A 22,967-nucleotide genomic window follows, 5' to 3' on the forward strand; every position below is an offset into this window, starting at 1 on the left:
GTGGGAGAAGTCTCATTGAAACCCACGTTGAATTCAGTTCATTCCCATCCTTTGGTCATTCCAGTGACTCCTCAGGTTTGAAATTTGACCTGAAATGTAACTTTTGGCAACGAACCTGCCCTTCGACGCAGGAGAATGAAATGGCAGGCTGTACACGGTTCCAGCCTCGCTTACCGTGTACACTTGGTATGTTGCTGTGGAACAAAACAGACTAAACACAGCCATGAAACAGAGAGGGCCTTACCTCGATTAAGAATGTTATTTGCTCGGAGTAAGAAGTGGGAACTGCGTGGCTGTACTTCTTGAGGGTTTGCAACGACTGGTTCAGCTTTTTTTCTATTTCATTTCGCAAGTGAGGCAATGATTTCTTGAAAAGACAGATTAAGTCATCAACAGGGTCACTATTTTGAGAGTCTGCCAATTCTGGTGCTCACCACTGCAGTTTACTTCCCAGCTTATTCCGCCACCCCTTTCATCTGAAGGAAGACCAGTACCTAAGTATCTATTACAGAGCCTTCTATGGTCACGAGCTAACCCAGAAAGTTTTACATGTCAATACAGTACTTTTGAACAAAGATTCAAAGCAAAAATTCAGAAGAAACAATACAACCATTGTCGCAAGTCAGCAATCTATTGGAACTGAGGGATAAATGCTGTTTAGAGCTTAGGGGAGCACGGTGGCGTAGCGGTAGAGTTGCTGCCTTACAGCGCCAGAGTCCCAGGGTCGATCCTGACTGTGGGTGCTGTCTCTACAGGGTTTGTACATCCTCCTGCGATCTGCGTGGGTCTTTCTCCTACATCTTCGGTTTCCTCCCACACTCCAAAGACGTAAAGGTTTGTAGGTTAATTGGCTTGATATAAATGTACATTTTTCCCAGTGTGTATGTACGAGTGTTAATTTGGGGGAATCGCTGGTTGGTGCGGACTCAGTGGGCCAAGGGGCCGGTTTCCGTGCTGTATCACTAAATGAAACTCAGCTTTGGAGCGTAATACTTACTGTAACTCACCTGTGAACCTGTCCACTTGTTTTTTTGTTTTTTTTAATTTTTGTTAGAAGTACAATAATGTGGTACCACAGTACCTAATACATATTGACATATTACATTTCATATACAACTTCTCATTTTTTAATTTAATAATAAAACAGTAGTAAGGAAGAAAAGAGTAGAAAAAGAGAGATTATCACAGAGATAGTAAGGTAGCCCGAGAGAAGAGAGAAGTACACGAAAAGGTACAGAAGAATGGAGAAAAGAAAGAGAGAGAAAAAGAAGAAATAGAGAAAGAGAAAGAAACGAATTAGAAAAAAAAGGAGATTGAGGGAGATATACCTATTCAATGTTCTTGGCCACCCGTCACCTGATTCAGAAATATTTGATTTCTATGGTTGTGTTGCACCATATGCTTATAAAAAGTTGATAAAAGGAGACCAAATCACTAAGAATTGGTCTGCTTTACCTGCTAGGAGGAGTCGCATTTCTTCAAGATGTACCGTATTCACATCTTGTTCTTGTTTTAAGATCCATTTGAAAGATGGCCTTGGACAGCAACTCAGTGCTGACCAAAGAACTATGCCTTAGTGAGTTTGTTTATAGCACGGCAAAGGCCCTTTACCGAGTCAGCCGACCTCACCAGACGTCCACACTACTTCCACGTTATCCACTCCCCACACACTGGGGGAATTACTTTAAACGTGCCAGCTTTGGGATGTCAGCCGGAGGAAACCCACCTGACGATGCAAACTCCATTCAGACAAACCTGAGCTCGGGGTTTCAGGTTTCCAGGTCATAACACCAAAAATATGACTGCCATTTATCCCGGAGAATTTCCCAAGAGCGCTGGAGTTAAATAAAACCACTTTTATATATCCCAAGGTAGACAAAAATGCTGGAGAGACTCAGCAGGTGAGGCAGTATCTATGGAGCGAATGAAATAGGCAACGTTTCGGGCCGAAACCCTTCTACAGACTGATGTGAGGGTGGGTGGGGGTGGGGGGCGGGAAGAATGAAGGAAGGGGAGGAGCCAGTTGGCTGACGGAGAGCTGAAAGGGGGAGAAAGTAAGGACTACCTGAATTAGAGAAGTCAATGTTCATACCGCTCGGGTGCAAACTGCCTAAGAGAAATATCAGGTGCTGCTCCTCCAAGTTACGGTGGTCCTCACTCTGGCCATGGAGGAGGCCCAGGACAGAAAGGTCGGATTCAGAATGGGAGGGGGAGTTGAAGTGCTGAGCCACCTGTTGATCAGGTTGGTTATTGCGAACCGAGCGGAGGTGTTCGACGAAGCGATCGCCAAGCCTACGCTTGGTCTCACCGATGTAGAGCAGCTGACATCTAGAGCAGCGGATGCAATAGATGAAGTTGGAGGAGGTGCAGGTGAACCTCTGCCGCACCTGGAAAGCCTGCTTGGGTCCTTGAATGGAGTCAAAGCGACAACGCGATGCAAAGTTGCAAGGGAAATGCTGGAAAGCGAACTTGACCAAGGAAGGGAGGGGGGTCTCTGCGGAAAGCAGACAGGAGGATGGGGAGATGGGTGGCGAGTGGTGGGGTCACAGAAAATGAAAGAGATTATTTGTTGCTGACGGCAGGTGGGGTGCAGCGCCAGAGACCTGGGGAGTGAGAGTAGAGTCACGGGGATTACCCTGGGGGCCTCATCTATGGTAGAAAGGGGAACCCCCATTCCCTGAAAAATGAGAATCTCCGTTGCCCTGGTGTGGAACACCTCATCCTGGGTGCAGAGGAGGAAAGAGGGGATGGAGATCAGGGTGTGAAGAAGCGTAGCCATGATGTTGATCACCTGCGTGGAGATAGTGAGGCAAGAAATGGTAGGGAAATGTGATGGGCCGTAATGGCCGGATGGAAGTTAGTGGTGAAATTGAGTCGCTTCTATCACCTGCAGTCATCTGACGGATTGTTAGAGTACAAAAGGCATGCCTCGAGGCCTGGTCCCATGTAATGTCAGTTAGTTTCGGCGAGACCCAGGATTGTTCGACCACGACTACAGGCGTTCCCTGCTACGCCTTGTATTTGTTTTGTACAAAGTTACTTCTCAAGACCCGTGACTTTAGCATGGGTTTCCTCCCACCCACTCCATGAAGATGTAGGTTGTTTTTGTAGGTTACAATAATGGGTTGACCAGTTCCTTTGTATAAATGTAAATTTCCTTGTCCCTAGTGAAATTGTGTGGGGAATACCAGTCAAGGTTTAATATGCAAAGGATCGCTATTTTCAGAGCAGTGACACGCGATGTGTTGGCAAAGCGAAGGGCCTTGTGGCGCAGCCTCGCTTGCAGCGCCAGAGACCCGCTGGGCGTCAGGGATTATGGGGAAACAGCCTTAACTAAACCATGATTGAAACTTGATGGGCCGTGAAATTCCGCTTCTATCACTTCTGACTCAATGGACCCAAGTTCGACCATGTTGTCCTGGGTCGGCAAGGTTTTTCCTCCCACACTCCAAGACGTACATTTTTGTAGGTTAAACTTGGATATGAAGGCCGTTTGCACATGTAACTGGGAGGTGCTAAGCATGTTAGGTGTTTACTGTCTACACGATCTGCCATCTGCACTTCACTTAATGGAAAACAAGTCATCACCATTTACCAAAATTGGTCGTGATCTTCAAAAAATGCTTTTTCCTTGGCGATTGCATCCACCAGTGATATATTTTCATTGATGTCGTTCTGGCCACGACACTTAACGATCATGTATCCCTTCGCCAGCTCTACTGTCAGGTTCTTCACAATGTCAACTACGTTCTTCTCTGTTCCTTTGTCCACCAGGTCAGGTTTGGTCAAAATACCTTCAAATTTAAAAGAAAACAAAGGGAAAGATAATGGAATTAATTTGCTGGCAATGAAAATTATAAGGAAGTTGGAATGGAACTATATTTGTCACATGTACCAAGGTGCAGTGAAATTCATTTTTGTGTACAGTTCAGTACAACATAAGCAGGGTGGCATGGTGGCACAGCTGCTGCCTTACAGCACCAGAGATCTGGATTTGATAGTGACTACGGATGCTATCGGTATGAAGTTTTTAATGTTCTCCCCGTGACCGCGTGGATTTTCTCAGAGACCTTCGGTTTCCTCCCACACCCCAAACACGTACAGGTTTGTTGGTTAATTGGCTTTGCATAAATGTAAATTGTCTCTAGTGTGTGTAGGATAGTGTCAACATGCAGGGATCGCTGGTCGGTGCGGACTCAGTGGGCCGCAGGGCCTATTACCATGCTGTATCTCTAAACTAAATTAAAAGAGGCAAGGAGAGCATAGTGGGGATCAATGATGGTAGATGCCGGGGATGAACACTGGGAGAAATAGGGAACCATCTTAGTTAATGTTGTTCCTTCCAGGTTGGGTCTGTCTCATTGTACTCTCAAGGTCTGTGTTAAACAGTACAGCTTGTTCCATGCGTGGAAAGGAACTGCAGATGCTGGTTTCTACCAGACATGGGCACAAAGTGCTGGGATAACACAGTGGTAGACAAAAATGCTGGAGTAACTCAGCGGGTGAGGCAGCAACTATGGAGCGAAGGAAATAGGCAAAGTTTTGGGTTGAGACCCTTCTTCAGACTGATGTGGGTTTTGGGGGGGGGGGGGAAGAAGAAAGGAAGAGATGGAGACAATGGGCTAAGTGAGAGCTGAGAAGGGGAGGTGAAAGTAGGGACTACTTGAAATTAGAGAAGTCAACGTTCATACCGCTGGAGTGCAAACTTCCCAAACGAAATATGAGGTGCTGCTCCTCCAATTTACAGTGGTCCTCACTCTGGCCATGGAGGAGGCGCAGCACAAAAAGGGCGGATTCGGAATGGGAGGGGGAGTTGAAGTTCTGAGCCACTGGGAGATCAGGTTGGTTATTGCAAACTGAGCGGAGGTGGTGGGCGAAGCCTACACTTGATCTCACAGAGCAGCTGACATCTAGAGCAGAGGATGCAATAGATGAAGTTTGAGGAGGTGCAGGTGAACCTCTGCCGCACCTGCAAAGACTGCTTGGGTCCTTGAATGGAGTCAAGGGAGGAGGTAAAGCGACAAGTGTAGCATTTCCTGCGGTTGCAAGAAGAAGTGCCAGGAGAGGGGATGGTTCGTGTGGGAAGGGACGAATTGACCAGGGAGTTACAGAGGGTGCGGTCTCTGCGGAAAGCTGACAGGGAAGATGTGGCAAGTGGTGGGATCAAGTAACTCAGTGTGTCAGGCAGCATCTCTGGAGAAAATGGATGGGTGACGTTTCGGATTGGAACCCTTCTTCAGACTATGCTGCATTATCTAGCGCAGTCTTTAACTGATTCCAGATCACAAACATGCCGTGTTAATGTGCGTGAATAGTGTTAACGTGCGGGGATCGCTGTTCTGCGTGGACTTGGTGGGCCGAAAGGCCTGTTTCTGCGCTGTATCTCTAAACATAAAAGATACATTTTAGATGAGCATATCAGAGATAGTACAAGTATATAGCTGTAGTACACTGAGACATTATCGGAGAAAATGAATAGTTTGTAATGTGTTTAACCTTCGAGCTTACAGACGGAGGAAGTATGATGGTAAAAATGGCCACGCATGGTACCCAAGGATGTTAGTGAGGCAGTAAATAGATTCATCATGGTGTTTAGGTTCCACAGCACAGCTAGTTTAGTTAAATTAAACATTGGGGGGTTGTACACTAAGTTGAGGGCAATAAAATTGGTCAGGAAATATGGTTGTGTAGGAGAACTGCAGATGCTGGTTCACACCGAAGATAGACACAGATACTTAAGTAACTCAGCGGGACAGGCAGCATCTCTGGAGAGAAGGAATGACGTTTCAGCTCGAGACCCTTCTTCAGAGTCAGGGGAGAGGGAGTTACAGAGATAAGGAAGTGTAAAAGATCAAAAGAGATGCAGATCAAGAGAAATGTTGAAAGATCGTTGTTACCTACGTGAAGGTGACAACAAAACAAGTAGAGACACAAAGTATTCAGAGGGACCGTCAGACTGGTCAGAGAACTGGGAAGGGGGAGGGAAGGATAGAGAGGGAAAGGAAGGGTGACTTAAAGTTAGTGAAGTCAAAATTCATACTGCTGGGGTGAAAGCTGCCCAAGCGAAATATGAGGCTTTGATCCTCCAATTTGTGCTGGGCCTCACTCTGACAATGGAGGAGGCCCAGGACAGAAAGGTCGGATTGGGAATGGGAGGGGGGGGGGGGGGGGGGGGGGGGGGAGTAAAAGTGTTAGCAACCGGGAGATCAGGTAGGTTTAGGCAGACTGAGCGGATGTGTTCAGGAAACAAATGCCAAGCCTGTGCTTGGTCTCACCGATAATTGGAGTCCACACCTGGAACAGCAGATACAGTAGATGAGGTTGTAGGTGGTGGAAGTGAACCTCTGCCTCATTTGAAAAGACTACCCAGCACAAATTGGAGGAACAGCACCTCATATTTCTCAGCTGGGCCCCAAGTAAAGCCAGATTCAGGGTACGGGAACAACACAAAATTCCCTCCTACAACAGGGTCCAAAGATTAACTTTGAGGAGAGCAGGAATGGAGAGCAAAAGTTTGAAGCAACTATCACAAGGTGGTTTGTGGTTGACATACAAGTTGAAGGAGAAGTTAGATGAATACACAAGAGAAAGAAGTAGAAGCCTTTATTTTATTTAATCCTTGAATTATCCAACGGCTAAGAGCAAATGCAAGGGATTTTTTAAAAGCAGAGATAGATTCTTGATTAGTACGGGTGTGAGGGATTATGGGGAGAAGGCAGTAGAATGGGGTTAGGAGGGAGAGATAGATTAGCCATGATAGAATGGCAGAGGAGACTTGATGGGCCGAATGGCCTATTGCTGTTCCTATTAGAACAGCATCAAGAGATATGGGGAGAAAGCAGGAACGGGGTACTGATTTTGGATGATCAGCCATGATCATATTGAATGGCGGAGCTGGCTTGAAGGGCCGAATGGCCTAATCATGCACCTATTTTCTTTGTATCACTTATGACCTTATTTGATTATGACATTCCATTAATATGATATAGTTGGGATCACGGAGACATGGCTCCAGGGTGACCAAGGCTGGGAGCTGAACATCCAGGGATATTCAATATTCAGGAGGGATAGACAGAAAGGAAAATGAGGTGGGGCAGCGTTGCTGGCTAAAGAGGAGATTAACGCAATAGAAAGGAAGGACATTAGCTTAGACGATGTGGAATCGATATGGGTAGAGCTGCGAAACACTAAGGGGCAGAAAACGCTAGTGGGAGTTGTGTGCAGGCCACCTAACAGTAGTAGTGGATTTGAGGATGGCATCAAACAGGAAATTAGAAATGCATGCAACAAAGGTAAAACAGTTATAATGGGTGACTTCAATCTACATATAGATTGGGTGAATCAAATGGGCAGGGATGCTGAGAAAGAGGATTTCTTGGAATGTATGCGGGATAGTTTTCTAAACCAACATGTAGAGGAACCAACGAGAGAGCAGGCTATTCTAGACTGGGTATTGAGTAATGAGGAAGGGTTAGTTAGCAGTCTTGTTGTGCGTGGCCCCTTGGGCAAGAGTGACCATAATATGGAGGTTGAGGGGCGATCTTATACAAACTTTAGGACAGGCTAGATGCAGGAAGATTTTTCCCAATGTTGGGGAAGTCCAGAACAAGGGGTCACAGTTTAAGGATAAAGGGGAAGTCCTTTAGGACCGAGATGAGAAAAACATTTTTCACACAGAGTGGTGAATCTCTGGAATTCTCTGCCACAGAAGGTAGTTGAGGCCAGTTCATTGACTATATTTAAAAAGGAGTTAGATGTGGCCCTTGTGGCTAAAGGGATCAGGGGGTATGGAGAGAAGGCAGGCACGGGATACTAAGTTGGATGTTCAGCCATGATCATATTGAATGGCGGTGCAGGCTCGAAGGGTGCAAATGGCCTACTCCTGTACCTATTTTCTATGTTTCTATGTTTAGGGATAGTGCAAGGGAGATGCCGCTGAGGCCTTCTCAAAATACGAAGCCTACTGCAGGCCATTGTGCATGTGTTGGGTACCTGGGTAAAGGGGGAGTGGAGTGGGGAAGGTTATGCAATTACCCAAAGTTCTGCCTCCAGAAGGGTCCACTTCCTGGGCCATTTTCAGTGCTTCTGTGGTTGCTATGTCAACGTTACAAGGCACGACGACAAGATTAATTGTCTCTTGTTTCTTAATAAACAATTTAATGAGTCTCTTAATCTGGAATAAAGCAGACCACAGAGTTATAGAACCATGAAGATGTTGACATCTACACATTGTAAAGGCACAAGCACTTCAGGCACAAATGCAATGGACAACAAAATTGTCATTTTGCTTTTACAGAGCATTACATTTAACTTTTGCCAAACTCAATACAGTGGCAGCTTTAATGCTGCTTGATGTATTTATACGGATGTATAATCAGATGTATAATGCGGCCACGGTGGCACAGCGATAGAGGTGCAGCTCTTGCAGCACCGGAGACCCGGGTTCGATCCAGACTATGGGTGCTGTTTGTACGGAGTTTGTACGTTCTCCCCGTGACCATGTGGGTTTTTTTCTCCGAGATCTTCAGTTTCTTCCCATGATAATTGCTCGTTTCTAAGCTTCCCCCCCAGTCTAGTTTCAATAAAACCATTGAATCGAGCACTTGAAACAACTAAATTTTATTTTACCAAATGCGTGTCACAGATCACACACTGCACCTATCCCACCGCGGGTTCAATCCTCGCGTCTGCCTGTTCAAGCCCTCTAGGCCTTGTGCAGACAGAGCACTCCAGAAGTTCACGCAGTCCTGAGCGCTCCTCCAGAAGATTGACGCTGAGCCTCGTGATCGCAGACTTTTATATGCCTCAGGACCTCAAGGGTCCAAACCACATGGGGGTGGTTTCTCAATAACTGAATTACAGAAATCGGTTAACCCCGTACATAACAGGCATTTCCCTAACCCAATGATACAACAGTTCAATACATTGTATTCACAATGGACCTCGAGAGGAAGTCAACATGTTGTGTTTCACAGAGACATGGCTCACCCCCAGCTCCCCAGACCCAGCGGTCCAGCCTGAAGGGTTCTCCATCCACTGTATGGACCGTACAGAAGCATCTGGGAAAGGGAGAGGAGGGGGCGTCTGTCTCATGGTCAACTCTGCGTGGTGCTCAGACGTGGCAGTCCTGTCCAACTGCTCTCCACACCTCGAACATCTGTCGGTGAAGTGCCGCCCCTTCTACCTTCCGAGGGAATTCACCTCCATCATACTGACCGCGGTCTACATCCCACCCCAGGCAGACGTCCGTCGCTCGGCCCAGGACCATGGCAAAGATCAAGGCACGAGATCTGCACGGCAAAAAGGAGGAGCTCCTCAAGCAGCTGGATGTTCTCAAGGTGGAAGTGTCCCAGCTCCGCATTGCCAAGGTAACAGGAGGAGCTGCGTCAAAGCTTTCCCAAAGCCGTGTCGTGCGCAAGTCCATCGCCAGAGTCCTTACCGTCATTAATCAGACACAGAAGGAGAACTTGAGAAAACTCTACAAAGGCAAGAAGTACAAGCCCTTGGATCTGCGACCCAAGAGGACCCGAGCCATGCGCCGGCGACTAAACAAGCACAAGGAGAGTTTGATGACGAAGAAACTGCAGAGGAAAGAGCGTCTGTACCCTATGTGCAAATACGCTGTGAAAGCTTAAATGTTCACCCACACATCTCATTAAATTTAAGAAAAGGAAAAACAAATTAAAAAAAATTGATTATAGCTCGGCATTTAATACAATCATGCCCTCCAAGCTGGTTATCAAACTCTCAGAACTGGGTCTCTACGCATCCCTCTGCAATTGGATCCTTGACTTCCTCATTCACAGACCTCAGACTGTTCGAATTGGTGGAAAAGTGTCAGCCTCGATAACAATCAGCACGAGAGCACCTCAAGGCTGCATGCTCAGCCCCCTGCTGTACTCACTCTATACTCATGACTGCGTAGCCGGTCATAGTGCAAACTCTATTATCAAGTTTGCTGACGACACCACTGTTGTGGAACGTATCACTGATGGGGACGAGTCATAGTATAGAAGTGAGATCAATCGACTGACCAATTGGTGCCAGCACAATAACCTGGCCCTCAACACCAGCAATACCAAGGAACTGATTGTGGACTTTGGAAGGGGTAGGATGGGGACCCACAGTCCCATTTATATCAATGGGTCGATGGTGGAAAGGGTCAAGAGCTTCAAATTCCTGGGAGTGCACATCTCTGAAGATCTCTCCTGGTCTGAGAACACTAATGCCACCATAAAGAAAACACATCAACGCCTCTACTTCCTGAGAAGATTACGCAGTCGGTATGTCAAGGAGGACTCTCTCTAACTTCTACAGGTGCACAGTAGAGAGCATGCTGACCGGTTGCATCGTGGTTTGGTTCGGCAGCTTGAGTGCCCAGGAGCGGAAAAGACTACAAAAAGTAGTAAACACTGCCCAGTCCATCATCGGCTCTGACCTCCCTACCATCGAGGGGATCTATCAGTCGCTGCCTCAAAAGGTGCAGGAGCCTGAAGACTGCAACGTCCAGGTTCAGAAACAGCCTCTTCCCCGCAGCCATCAGGCTATTGAACTCAACTCAAAACTCTGAACATTAATAGCCCATTATCTGTTTATTTGCACTTTATCTGTTTTATTTATTGATGTGTGTATATATTTATACAATGGTATAGGGTGATTTCACGAAAGGTCACTGGAGCGTAGATCCGCACCCACGTGACCGAAAATCTGAAGTGGAGTACATGCTATACATCCGGTACATGTTAGTGAATGGGAAAACACGCACTTTCACACCCGTTAAAAACATCGAAAACGGCCAGTTTTTGAGCTGCAATTTACTGTGCCAGTCGGGGTGACCGTGAGGCACAGCTACCTAAATTTACAGTCCAAAAAAAAGATAGAAACTAAGGTAAATTCAAGAGGGAGCTGAAGGTGCAAATCCAGCGGAAGTGACCAGCGGACATTTGTCGTGGAGATTTAAAGATCCCAAATATCGGGAATTATCGCGTTTGCTCGCTGCATTTCATTAAAAGCAAGGCAATATTGACTTTTTTTATCTTTATATTTATTCATTTGGTATATGAAAAGTTTTAAAAGTGAAAAATCCGTCAGTAAAATTGCAAAATCGCCCATGGTTCTCAGGTGGGTTTTAACATGCAAAATGAAAACGCTTCTGAAGCTACATTTACCATTTAAATAATCGTAAACTATCAATGCGTTTTGAAATAAATTATTTACTATGAATTATCCTTGTCCCCGCTCTGAAATGTCTTGAAAAGGATCAGTTCTATTGTCTTCTCGTATTCCCAATTACAAGCCACCATTCTTAGCGTGGACAGTAAAACAATTTATTTATTTTTCTTTTAGTGAAGAATACCTTCCACATCTGAATTAACTCATTTGCTTCTTCACTATTCCCATAATTTTTAACGATTGTCTCTACATAGTTTATCGCGATTAAAGACTTAATTCCGCTCAACAGCCAAAGTTGGTCTTTGGAAATTGCATTTAATTTCCCCGATAATCCCCTCAGTCTATCTACGCTTTATTTGGAAGCTCCCCGCAAATTATCCTTATCCGGTTTTCCGATCTGTTTGATCGATCCTTCTCAGAGACATTCCCCATCTCGGAACAATGAACAAAACACAAATTGCAAAATAAAGGTTCCAGACACTAACACCTCTTTTTCTCACTACTCCTCCCAGGCTCCAAGATCAATGGAATCTCTCCCACACAATGGTCAACAATCTTTCCGATTCACACCTACTCCAGCAATCGCCTCCTTTCAACTATCTCCGAATCACTCCTGTTTAATTATTCAAACCACTCGATCCTATTCAGTCTCTCCAAACTCTCTTATCAGTTAAATCACAATCGCTGCATTAAATACCAAACTTTCAAACAACTCTCACTCACACGCAGTCTCTCACGCAGCAGTTTCTCTCTCTCACTTAATTAACTTTAAGTTGGCACAAACAAACGAACCCAAACTACGCCAACAAGACTATAATTAAGAATGAAAATATTCCCCCGATTATCAATAACCCAAAACACACCCCAATATAAATGATAAGCATCCAGTAAACCCCACTCTCATTAATCCTCCTCGTAGCGCAATCAATCAGCAGGATGACTCCTCCCCCGATGCAGCGATCAAAGCAGTACAACCCATGAAACCACCCCATTTCAGACTCTTACAAAACAATCTTAAACAAATACGAATATCCAAATTAAACACCGAATATCTAACTTAAACACACTCTCGCTTCAAGTTTTAAATCTGTAAACACTCGCACAAGCAGCAACACAAATGACCATCTGCGGACTTAACACGATCTAAATCTTAACTGTTAATTACTCCAAATTTATTTACATACAGAGAATATTTACAAAATCCGGATCCTATAACAATACGGAAAGCTATTTTTTACAATTTACAAAATGATTTAAAGCACTAGCACACAATTCACGAACACTCGATCTCGACGCCGTGTAACGCTGGTATCACGCAGTGGACCTCTCCCTCTGATACCGAAGATTTTCCCCTTCCTAGTTTACTCTTCCTACAAATAATTACTTGTCTAAATAATTACTTTTCCTCCCGAAAGTTACTATCCTACTGCTTAGACTGGACTTCTAAAGGGGGACCTCCATCCGTCCTCTCTAAGTTCGACAGAATTAGGGGTACCCTTCTCGATTCGGATTACTTTTCGTCAAGTAGGGAGGCTCCCGTCTCTCAGGTACTCTTCGCTATCAGGTACTAATCAACAATCAACCAGTGGGTTACTATTCACTGTTGATCAGCCGCTATTCGGAATCGATCATGGACTTCGAAGTTCTATATACAGGAAATCGAATCCCACCTTACGCAGAATTTCAATATGAAATCCAGTATGTGGAAATTTCGCTGCAAATATAGACTCAAACTCAATCTCCTAATTTTTAGTGTGTATCTTTCTTACTACGCATGCTCTCGAATCAGCCAATGTATACTCAGTTTATCCAAGCTCTGTGCCTTCTCGAGGCTCCTCGTCCATTACTTCAGGGAGTGACTCAGATACCTAAACATAGGCACACCCTCTGCTAAGTACCGAGGATCCAGAGCCTAGACGCTTCACGCTGTAAATTATCTATGCTGTTTTCGAAGCGCACCTTTTCAATTCCCGCTCCCGGCAGCGATCCGATTGAAGGCGAGACATGTCTTTTAATACCCCACCAATTCGGATACCAAGTCTAACGCTGGGCCACTTCTTGCCTGATGAAGCGCGTTTGGCTCTCGTTAAAGGCATCTGCAGTCTGCCCAACTACGACCAGTTTTGGGCCTCTAACCCAGGAAAGGGTCCTGTAACACAACCCCACCAGGGCCTCCAACCCCAGCCTTGTTTTATGGGCCTCCAACCCAAAGGCGTGCTAACCATTCCCCCGTGCTTGCTAGACTCTGTTCTAATTACTTCGATTAGACCCTGTCCCAAGCCCGCAAATGATCAATCCACTCCGACTCACGAAGTGCCGAAATTCAATGCGAAAACTGCACAGTGGGCCCATTTGCTGCACTCACGATCGAAACAGCTCAACGCTCTTGATCGCAAACTTCTGTTTGGAGTTCTTTTGAGATCCCAGACGAGCCCCGAATGATAATTGCTCGTTTCTCTGCTCCCCCCAGTCTAGTTGCAGTAAAAAGACTGAATCGAGCACTTGAAACAACTAAATTTGATTTTACCAAAAGCGCGTCACAGATCACACTGTACCTATCCCACCATGGGTTCGATCCTCACGTCTGCCTGTTACCTATCAGAGACCAGCAGTTCACGCATGCCGAGCGGTTTGAGTGTCGATGTGTGTCATTCAACGTATTTTCCCTGTACGGAACCCCCCTCTCTTGGGTCTGAGGTGAGCGGCTTCCTGGAAGCTGGGGCGCTTACATCGTACCCCGCGGAGAAGGAGGACGGCGCTTCTGCGGCCCGACCACAGAGATTCGGAGGACTTGCTAGCGTAACACCGCCACAGGCTCCAATTTTTGGGGCTTCCGCAAAGACTTCTCCGGAGTGCGGGGTTGAGCCTGACATGGAGCGGGGCCCAGCACGGCAACTTTAATAGCTGCAGGACTTGCTATTTACCCGGAGCATCACCCCACGGCTTTGCCGGATTGACATCGCCCACCTTTGAGAATCGGGAGGAGAATGGGGAGTGCAGGGGAGAGATAAGACTTTGCCTTCCATCACAGCGAGGAGGAGATTTGCTGTGATGGATGTTTGTGTAAATTGTGTTGTGTCTTGGTTTTTCTACTTGTTTGTATGACTGCAGAAACCAAATTTTGTTTGAACCTCAATGAGGTTCAAATAACAAGTATCATTGTATCTTCCAGAAGATCGACGCTGAGCCTCATGATCGCAGACATTTATATGTCCTGGGACCTTGAGGGGCCAAACCACATGGGGGTGATCTCTCACTAACCCAATTACATATATCGATTAACCCCATACATAACAGGCATTTCCCTAACCCAATTCACAATGGACTTAGAGAGGAAGTCAACATGGAAACATTTACCCTGATTTACAGAAGACAAGGATCAACACCTCATCCAATCAACACTTGGTAAAGTCAGACTTTGCAACATTATTTACAACTATTTACAAGGTGTATGTCTGGTTTGCAGCCATCCAATCCATTCTATGCATTTTGCACCAGATTGACAGGGTTTGCAGAGCTTCCCATTCTTTGCTTGCAAATTGTATCTAAGCTCCAGACACTGGCACCGCTTTGCAGCGTGTCCCAACTCTGCAGAGAGTAATTCTAATTTGACCTAATCTCCCAGCAACACTGAAACTTAACCCCATTTTGAAGTCCTAGCTGGTCCAATATAGCTAGGATTAATAACCAAAATTCAAAGACGTACGATAAAATTTTTATTAATAAACCAAAGATGTATTGGCTTGGTGTATGTGTAAGTTGCCCCTAGTGTGTGGGATAGATGTTAATGTGCGGGGATCGCTGTTCGGTGGGGACTCGGTGGGGTGAAGGGTCTGTTTCCACACTGTATCTCTAAAACTTAACAAAAAAATAATGTCAATATATTGGTAAATTAATTAGGAGTAAAAAATAAGTGTGATAAGTTGATCAGTGAGTGTGCAAAATGTAAAGGGAAGTCCAATATTGCATAACCTTAAGACACTTCCAAAATACCTTAGAGGCAATAAAAAAATATGTTGGCGAGATTAGACTTGTCGCATAGGAAATTTAGTATTTATTTTGGATAGAAGATTCCACAAACAACAATGAGATAATTTTCCCAGGGACATTTCCCAAGAAATTGTGAATTCAAGAAATACGTTCCCCTTACCTGGTCTCCGATATCTTGGGGCTGGTTACCAACGGCGACTCGGGCGATACCTGGCAGGTCTATCAGAGTCAGGTCAGGGACATTGGTGGATTCAATTTCGAGGCTGATTAGTTCGTGGCTGATTCCCACTCCCGTCCCTGCAATACTGTCCTGGGCTGGAAACAGGAAAGAAGTGAAAACATATGACGTCACATGTTCTGTCATCCTCAAGTTGACAGCAGGGTCAAGCAGAAGACTTGCTTGTTCCAGGGTCCCTGGTGAAGGCTTCTACTGGGATACTGTGTTCCAGTTCTTTGGTGTGGATGAATTCGCTACGGGTTTACCGATGTAAACATTCCGACAGGATAAGGTCATAACTGATAGGAGCTGAATTAGGCCATTCGGCCCATCAAGTGTACTCCGCCATTCAATCATGGCTGATCTATCTCTCCCTCTGAACCTCATTCTCCTGCCTTCGCCCCATTACCTGGCACCCGCTCTATTCAAGAATATGATCTATCTCTGCTTTACAAATATCCATTGACTTGGCCTCCACAGCCTTCTGTGGCAAAGAATTCCAGATTCACCAACCTCTGACTAAATAAATTCCTCCTCATCTCCTTCCTCAAGGAACGTTCTTTAATTCTTTAGTCCTAGACTCCCACTAGTGGAAACATCCTCTCCACATCCACTCTACCCAAGTCTTTCAGTAATCGGTATGTTTCAGTGAGGTCCCCCTCCCCCCATCCTTCTAAACTCCTGCGAGTACGGCCACAAGGCCATCAAACTTTCATCATGTCAATCCACTCATTTCTGGGATCATTCTTGTAAACCTCATCTGGACCCTCTCTAAGGCCAGCATATCTTTATTCAGATATGGTGACCAAAATTGCTCACAACATGACCTTCAAGAGGCAGAGAGCACCAGTGATATGCTGCAGGACTGTCCGGCAAAATAAAATGTTTCAGTACACTTCTAGTGATAAGCCTAACTGTGTTTGGTTACATGTTTTATTTGAACTAAACTTATTTGGACGAGTGTAGGATCAAAATCACAATAAGGTATGTCAAATATGCTCTTTGTAACCGTTGTTTAATATTAAGTACTTGATTACAAGTACAATCAAAGTGTAAATTAGTCGTTCGAAGTTGCATTTGATGGAATTACTTGCATTCCTAAAGGACACATATGAAGGGCACAATTTCTCCAGAATTTTTTTAATAAACCAAAGCAAAATTATGAATTTTCAAATTGTTGGTATAAATTTTCTTCATTTAGGAAGATGTGTATTTAAAAAAAAGCAACTTTGACGTATGGTTAGTAGTTGGTTGCGATTACATTTAGTGCAAGAAATTGTTAGCAATCTTTCCAAACTAATCTTTGCAGCATTATATTTGAATCACAATTCATCATTCATCATCGATCCACAACATGTCTTACACAGCAATACTTTGGAACATACCGTTGCGAATTTCTTCTTCCACCTCAGCTGCACTACTGAGTGTTTTCTTATAATCCTTGTATCTGATTTTCCCCTTCCAAACATTTGCTTTTTTGACATTTTTTAACTTCAATTCAAGTGGGCATCTTGTTACAATTCCTGTTGCAATAAAAACGTTACCAGATATGTCATTTTAGAAGAGAATGTTTTTGAGAGATATTGTCAGAACAAACCAGTGCAACCAATAATAATAATCAGATTTCAATCTATTAATAGAAACATAGAAGGGCCATTCAGCCTTTGAGCCAGCACCGCCATTCAATGTGATCATGGCTGATTATGCACAATCAGTACCCCGTTCCTGCTTTCTCCCCATACGCCTTGATTTCATTAGCCCTAAGAGCTATATCTAACTTACTCTTGAAACCATCCAGTGAATTGGACTCCACTGCCTTCTGTGGCAGAGAATTCCACAGGTTCACAACTCTCTGGGTGAAAATGTTTTTCCTCATACTATATATGTTAAAAGACCACCTTAACAGAACAATAAGTTAATCCGATGATAGAAAATAATGGTACTTGTACAATCGTATTAACATTTATTGTATATTTATTTGTGTGCTACTGAAATAATGGGCCTCTTAAGCTGTAGCAAGTTAAGAATGTCATTGTGTAGGAAGGAGCTGCAGAGCTACTGCCTTACAGCGCCAGAGACCCAAGTTCAAACTTACTATGGGTGTATGTCTAGACAGAGTTTACATGTTCTCCCCATGACCTGTGTGGGTTTTCTCAGAGATGTTTGATCCAAAGACGTACAGGTTTATATGTTTCTTGACTTGGTATAAACGTAAACTTCCCCTAGTGTGTGTAGGATAGTGTTAACGTGCGGGGATCATTGGTCGGTCCGGACTCAGTGGGTCAAAGGGTCTGTTTCCGTGCTGTATCCCTAAGCTAAACTAAACCTAGTCTCCAATATTATGATTAAGTGATTAAGACACTTCCACAGTATATTAGAGGAAATTTTTAAAACATGTTGGAGAGATTAGGCTAGTAGTGTGAGAAAATCACCATACATATTTGAAAAGATAAAATGATAGTAAAAAGCCAGATGATTTGGGTTGTATCAAAAATATAGGCCTGTTAGTGTCTAATTTAATGAAGATGGCTTATAACCATTCCCACCTTGTGGTGCCCAAGCCTGTTTTGATGAGGTAGACTTTCTGTGTGCCTGTGCAGTGTTACCTTTGAACACCAAGGGATATAAATTCCTAAACAATTTATTATTGAGTCCAACAGTCTCTTACCACTCCCTCTGGGAAAAGCCACTCCTGAGAGCGCCTCCAACACTGAGCTCTTCCCAGAGCTCTGGTCACCAATCACTGCAATGGCTGGAAGTCCGAGATCCTTATCCACACCAATTCCTCTCAGAGAATCAATGAGATCAATGCATGGTCGTACCTCCTCCTCAAAATGAATGGACAATGGGGTATCCATTGCCTGGAGAGAGAGGAGAGAGAGAGTTAGGACATCTTCCATAACTGAGCAATCTTTGATCGATCTTGGCTGGCTTTACCTTGCACTAAACGCCCTAATCATGTATCTATATACTGTGAATGACTCGGTTGCAATCATGCATTGTGTTTGTGCTGACTGGTTAGCATGAAATGCAACAAAAAGATTTTCACTGTACCTCGGTGGACGTGACAATAAACTAAACTGAAACAGAATCGGAAACTTGATCTCATTGTAGTTTTCAGAAAATAAAGTCACTTGCCTTCACTGAAATAATTCTTTGTTCTTTCTGTGCTTGTGCTGATGGCACGCCAAATGCAGCCATCCAGACATCCTTCTGCAAGCCAGTCTTTGTGGGGCTTGTAAAGTCTCCATTATGGACCGGAATGTCGGGAGGACCATTGGCTACTTCCGCTGGTAAAAATTGCTCCATGGGAAGATGATTTGCCTGTGCCAAATATGTAATTTCCTTTACCTCCTAAGATTTAAAAAAAAAGCAACTTCATAGCTCTACATCCAGTCGCTGATGTTGACCGACCATCAAGCAAGTCTAGTCCATATTTCATTCTCCCCATTTTTAATGATGAAGACATCTCTGGCAAGACCAGCAATTAATGCTCATCCCTAACTAGCTGCAGACCTTCGAAGATAGACACAAAATACTGGAATAACTCAGCAGGACAGGCAAGGTCTCTGGAGAAAAGGAATGGGTGACGTTGTGGGTTGAGCTCCTTCGTCACATTTCTTCTTCTCGATTCCACACACAGGATTAGAAGTTGTTCAACCTAATCTTGTGTGTGGACTCGATAAGAAGTTCACTTCTCGGCATCTGCATACAATGGTGTCTTGCGCTTCTCGTGCTTCTTGTGGTGGCGGAAAGGTTGGTGAAAACAGGGCCGTAACGTGAACGCTCTTTCCTTGACCCTGATGACAGAGGAGTGGGCGGGACAGAGATAGAATGTAGTCTTAGACAGTAAAAGCCCTGTTCCACGGTACGAGTTCATTCCAAGAGCTCTCCCGAGTTTAAAAAAATTAAAACTCGTGGTAAGCATGAAGAATGAACGTAGCGGGTACGTCGGAGCTCGGTGGACGTCTCTTAGCAGCTCATAACGCTAACGACAGGTATTCGGGAAGATTCGCTAACGGCAGGTAAGCACGGGAAGACTCGTGAAGATTTTTCAACACGTTGAAAAATGTCCATGAGAGCCCCGAGTACTGACGAGTGGCCATTACTGTAAATCTCCTAGATCGAATCGGGGCAAACTCGGGAGAGCTCTTGGAATTAACTTGCACCGTGGGACAGGGCTTTTAGATTGGTAGGAGAACTGTGAAGGAGGAGGGGATGGAGAGAGAGAAGGAAACCACATTAAGGGTACTCACAGTGATGTAAACATTTGTTCAGTGTCATTCAGAGCACAGAGTGACAGAGACTAATTGACAGAGCTCCATCTTGCAGAGACTAATTGAGGCACGCCACTTCCTGGTTTTATAGTCCCTCTCCCTCCCTCCAGCAGGGGCAGCAGAGAGAATGGTGATTTTTTTTAAAACATTAATTTATCTCTGATTTTTCATCAATGGGAAAAATACTCTGGTCCAGGAAGGCGGACGTGTGCTCTGATCGAGGTGGCCAAAAATGACGGCCGTAGGTGGCGGCGTTCTCTCAGAAATTGCAGCACAGACGGCCAAAAGCGGTCAAGAACAGAGATTTAGTAATAGATACCTCAGGGGCAACGTTTTCACTTGGTTGTTAGTCTGTATTAGGAATGAGCTGCCAGAGAAAGCAAGAGGCAGATACATTAATAACTTTCAAGTCATTTGGGCAGATTTATGGAAAGGAAGGGTTTTGAGGTATAAGGGCCAAATGGTGGTAAATGAGACTAACCCAGAATGCCAACTTGGTTAGCATGGCCACATTGGGCCAAAGGGCTTTTTTTCCCCATAGACTTTCTGGTCACTTTACGTAAAACATATCACGTGAGTTCACCCAACTGCGAGTGTCGGTGCGGTCACTTCTGAACCGGGCGTTACCCTGACGCTACAATTTGAAAGCATTTGTTAGTGTTCAGAACACTTGATTAGCACGGGTATCAGGGGTTATGGGGAGAAGGCAGGAGAATGGGGTTAGGAGGGAGAGATAAATCAGCCATGGTTGAATGGCAGAGTGGACTTGATGGGCCGAATGGCCTAATTCTGCTCCTATCATGTATGACCTTCTGAACACAAAAATCTCACATTTGTTTCCCAGTTTTTCATCTTTCATCTTCCAAGTTCAGGAAGCAGGAGGAGGTGAAAGGAGACAAAATTATATTACTCTGGAAAAGAAAGATGCAAAGTGCTGGAGTAACTCAGCGGATCAGGCATGAATGGGTCATGTTTTGGGTTGGGACCCTTCTACAGATGGATTGTAGTAGCGGTGTAACAGCTGGAAGAGAGGACAACGTCAGGCAAGTGATATAGGATGGAACTGCAGATGCTGGTTTAAACCAAAGACACACAAAATGCTGGAGCAACTCAGCGGGACAGGCAGCATCTCTGGATAGAAGGAATGGGTGACGTTTTGGGTTAAGACCCTCCTTCAGACAAGTGATAGATGGATAGAGATGAGGTGAGGGGCACAAGATTGGACAAAGGGCGGAGACGAATAGGAGATAAATAACTGCAGTATAAGGAGAGAAGAGGTGTCACATTTGATGTCCATTGTGTTTATTGGACATGAAGGTACCTGGAATTCTTCCTTAATTCCTCCGGATGAATAGGGTTTTCCCGTTCGGTGATGCTTTACTTTCTTTCTTACGGAGTTCGTTGTCATATTGCAGTTAATCTGTGGAAATTATTCGTTTTTTGTTTCAGTTTTTTTTCAATTACAAAGAAATGATCATGTGATTATGAGTTATTGTAACGATCAAAGTCAATAGATTAAATGTAAACCGACTATTTCAATGTTTAAATGGTTGTCACTGATGAAGAACGCATATTGTAGAGAGGATGGACACAAAGTGCTGGTGTCAGGGGTTATGGGGAGAAGGGAGGAGAATGTGGTTAAGAGGGAAAGATGGATCAGCCATGATTGAATGGCAGAGTAGACTGGATGAACCAAATGGCCCAATTCTGATCCTATCACTTATTTAAGAGATGTTGATGTCAGAGATGCTGCCTGATCCACTGAGTTATTCCAGCACTTCGTGTCTATCTTTGAAGAACATGCAGTGTTGTTTTGTATGCCATGTTGTAATATCATGTTATTGCGTGGTGTTGCAGCACAGCAGTTATTGGCAAAGATCCTATAGTTCTGCTATAGGATCTTTGGTTATTGCTGCAGATTCAGAACACCAGTGACATGGATTCGATCCTGACCTCTGGTGTTGTCGATGTGAAAGTTTGCATAGTTTAGCCTTGACCGTTGGGTTTCCTCATCCGTCCCAAAGATTCATTGTACATTAGTTCAAAGGTACATTACTTGGCTGCTGCAAATTACTCTAGAATATGCAAGTGACATTGAATTCTCCCAATTTTGTTAACCCTTGCTGTCTCCTCCCCTTCCTTAGCCCTTGAGCTGTCTCCTCCCATCCCCCAGCCCTCGGGCTCCTCCTCCTCCTTTGTTTCCTTCCCTCTCCCTGCCACCCCCTATCAGCAAAGATCCTATAGCAAAGCTTGTGAGCCATTTAAAAAGATGTGATTTAAAAAACATTAAAAAAGACAATTACCAGAATCAAATTTTATTCTTGACAAGAAGCTTGAACTGACAGATTTATGAATCTGACCCACACAAACTGTTGCCCCGCAACATTGATTACAGTGCGAGTCGGGTCGGGTTAGGTAGGCTCAGGTTGCTAAAATGGGCGTGGAAAAATGCCCATGATCCCCTCCATAGCGTACTACACGTCAGTCCATTGCATTTAGCAGGAGTAATCTATCTTGATTTGCTATAGGATCTTTGCCTATCAGTCTGAAGAAGGGTTTCGGCCCGAAACGTTACCTATTTCCTTCGCTCCATAGATGCTGCTGCACCCGCTGAGTTTCTCCAGCATTTTTGTATACCTACGTTCTTAAATACCCTTGCGGGTCGCTTTCGTAACGAGAATGAACCAATGAATTCGGCGCCGGGTGACGGAGACCAAAGATCTTACAGCTGTGTTCAAGAAGGAACTGCAGATCTTACAGCTGTGGTCTCCACGGAGGCCAACTCCGGAAGTCGAAACTAAAGTTGCCGTCACACGTTTGCAATGTTCGCGATAAACGAAAGTTAACCAGGTTTCGGGATACGCAAGTCAGAACTGGAATCTGAACAAATGGGCAGGCAGGACCCGAAACTTTGACCACCCTTTAGCCTTTACAACACCTGCCTGAGCGTGGTCTCCAAAGCACCGTGGAATGGCAGTAACTTAAAATAAAACAAATATGAAAAGTAAACTGAATGCGAATCTGCTATATCCTATTGGTTATTAGTGTTCAAGAAGGAACTGCAGATGCTGGAAAATCGAAGGTTTTCCCTTCTCCCACCCCACCCCCTATCAGTCTGAAGAAGGGTTTCGGCCCAAAACGCCACCTATTTTCTTCGCTCCATAGATGCTGCTGCACCCGCTGAGTTTCTCCAGCATTTTTGTGTACCTTTGGTTATTAGCAAAGATCGTAGAGGGACAAGATAGACCACTCCTCGAAAAACGCGTAGTATGACGTGTGTGACCGTCGACGCCATATTGTTAAGCATTTAT

At 44.7% G+C, this 22,967-nt stretch overlaps 2 protein-coding genes across 2 annotated transcripts in view; one reads left to right on the forward strand and one right to left on the reverse strand.

Moving 5' to 3' along the window:
- Nucleotides 1–22,670, reverse strand: part of LOC129702992 (interferon-induced GTP-binding protein Mx3-like) — a 37,071-nt gene extending 14,401 nt beyond the window's left edge. The window contains 9 exon segments of the mRNA XM_055645128.1: nt 245–429; nt 3,546–3,794; nt 8,035–8,173; nt 15,323–15,477; nt 16,765–16,902; nt 18,048–18,240; nt 18,518–18,733; nt 20,978–21,076; nt 22,232–22,670. Of these exon segments, the coding sequence (XP_055501103.1) occupies nt 245–429; nt 3,546–3,794; nt 8,035–8,173; nt 15,323–15,477; nt 16,765–16,902; nt 18,048–18,240; nt 18,518–18,733; nt 20,978–21,064 (1,362 nt within the window). The 5' untranslated portion in view covers nt 21,065–21,076; nt 22,232–22,670.
- On the forward strand, nt 9,226–9,682 carry LOC129702991 (60S ribosomal protein L35-like). Its single transcript, XM_055645127.1, has one exon. The coding sequence runs from the start codon at nt 9,267–9,269 to the stop codon at nt 9,633–9,635; it is 369 nt and encodes a 122-aa protein (XP_055501102.1). The 5' UTR covers nt 9,226–9,266; the 3' UTR covers nt 9,636–9,682.
- Nucleotides 22,671–22,967: the final 297 nt, after the last annotated feature.

This window comes from Leucoraja erinacea, chromosome 13 (assembly GCF_028641065.1).
Source record: "Leucoraja erinacea ecotype New England chromosome 13, Leri_hhj_1, whole genome shotgun sequence".
NCBI classification, from domain to species: domain Eukaryota; kingdom Metazoa; phylum Chordata; class Chondrichthyes; order Rajiformes; family Rajidae; genus Leucoraja; species Leucoraja erinaceus.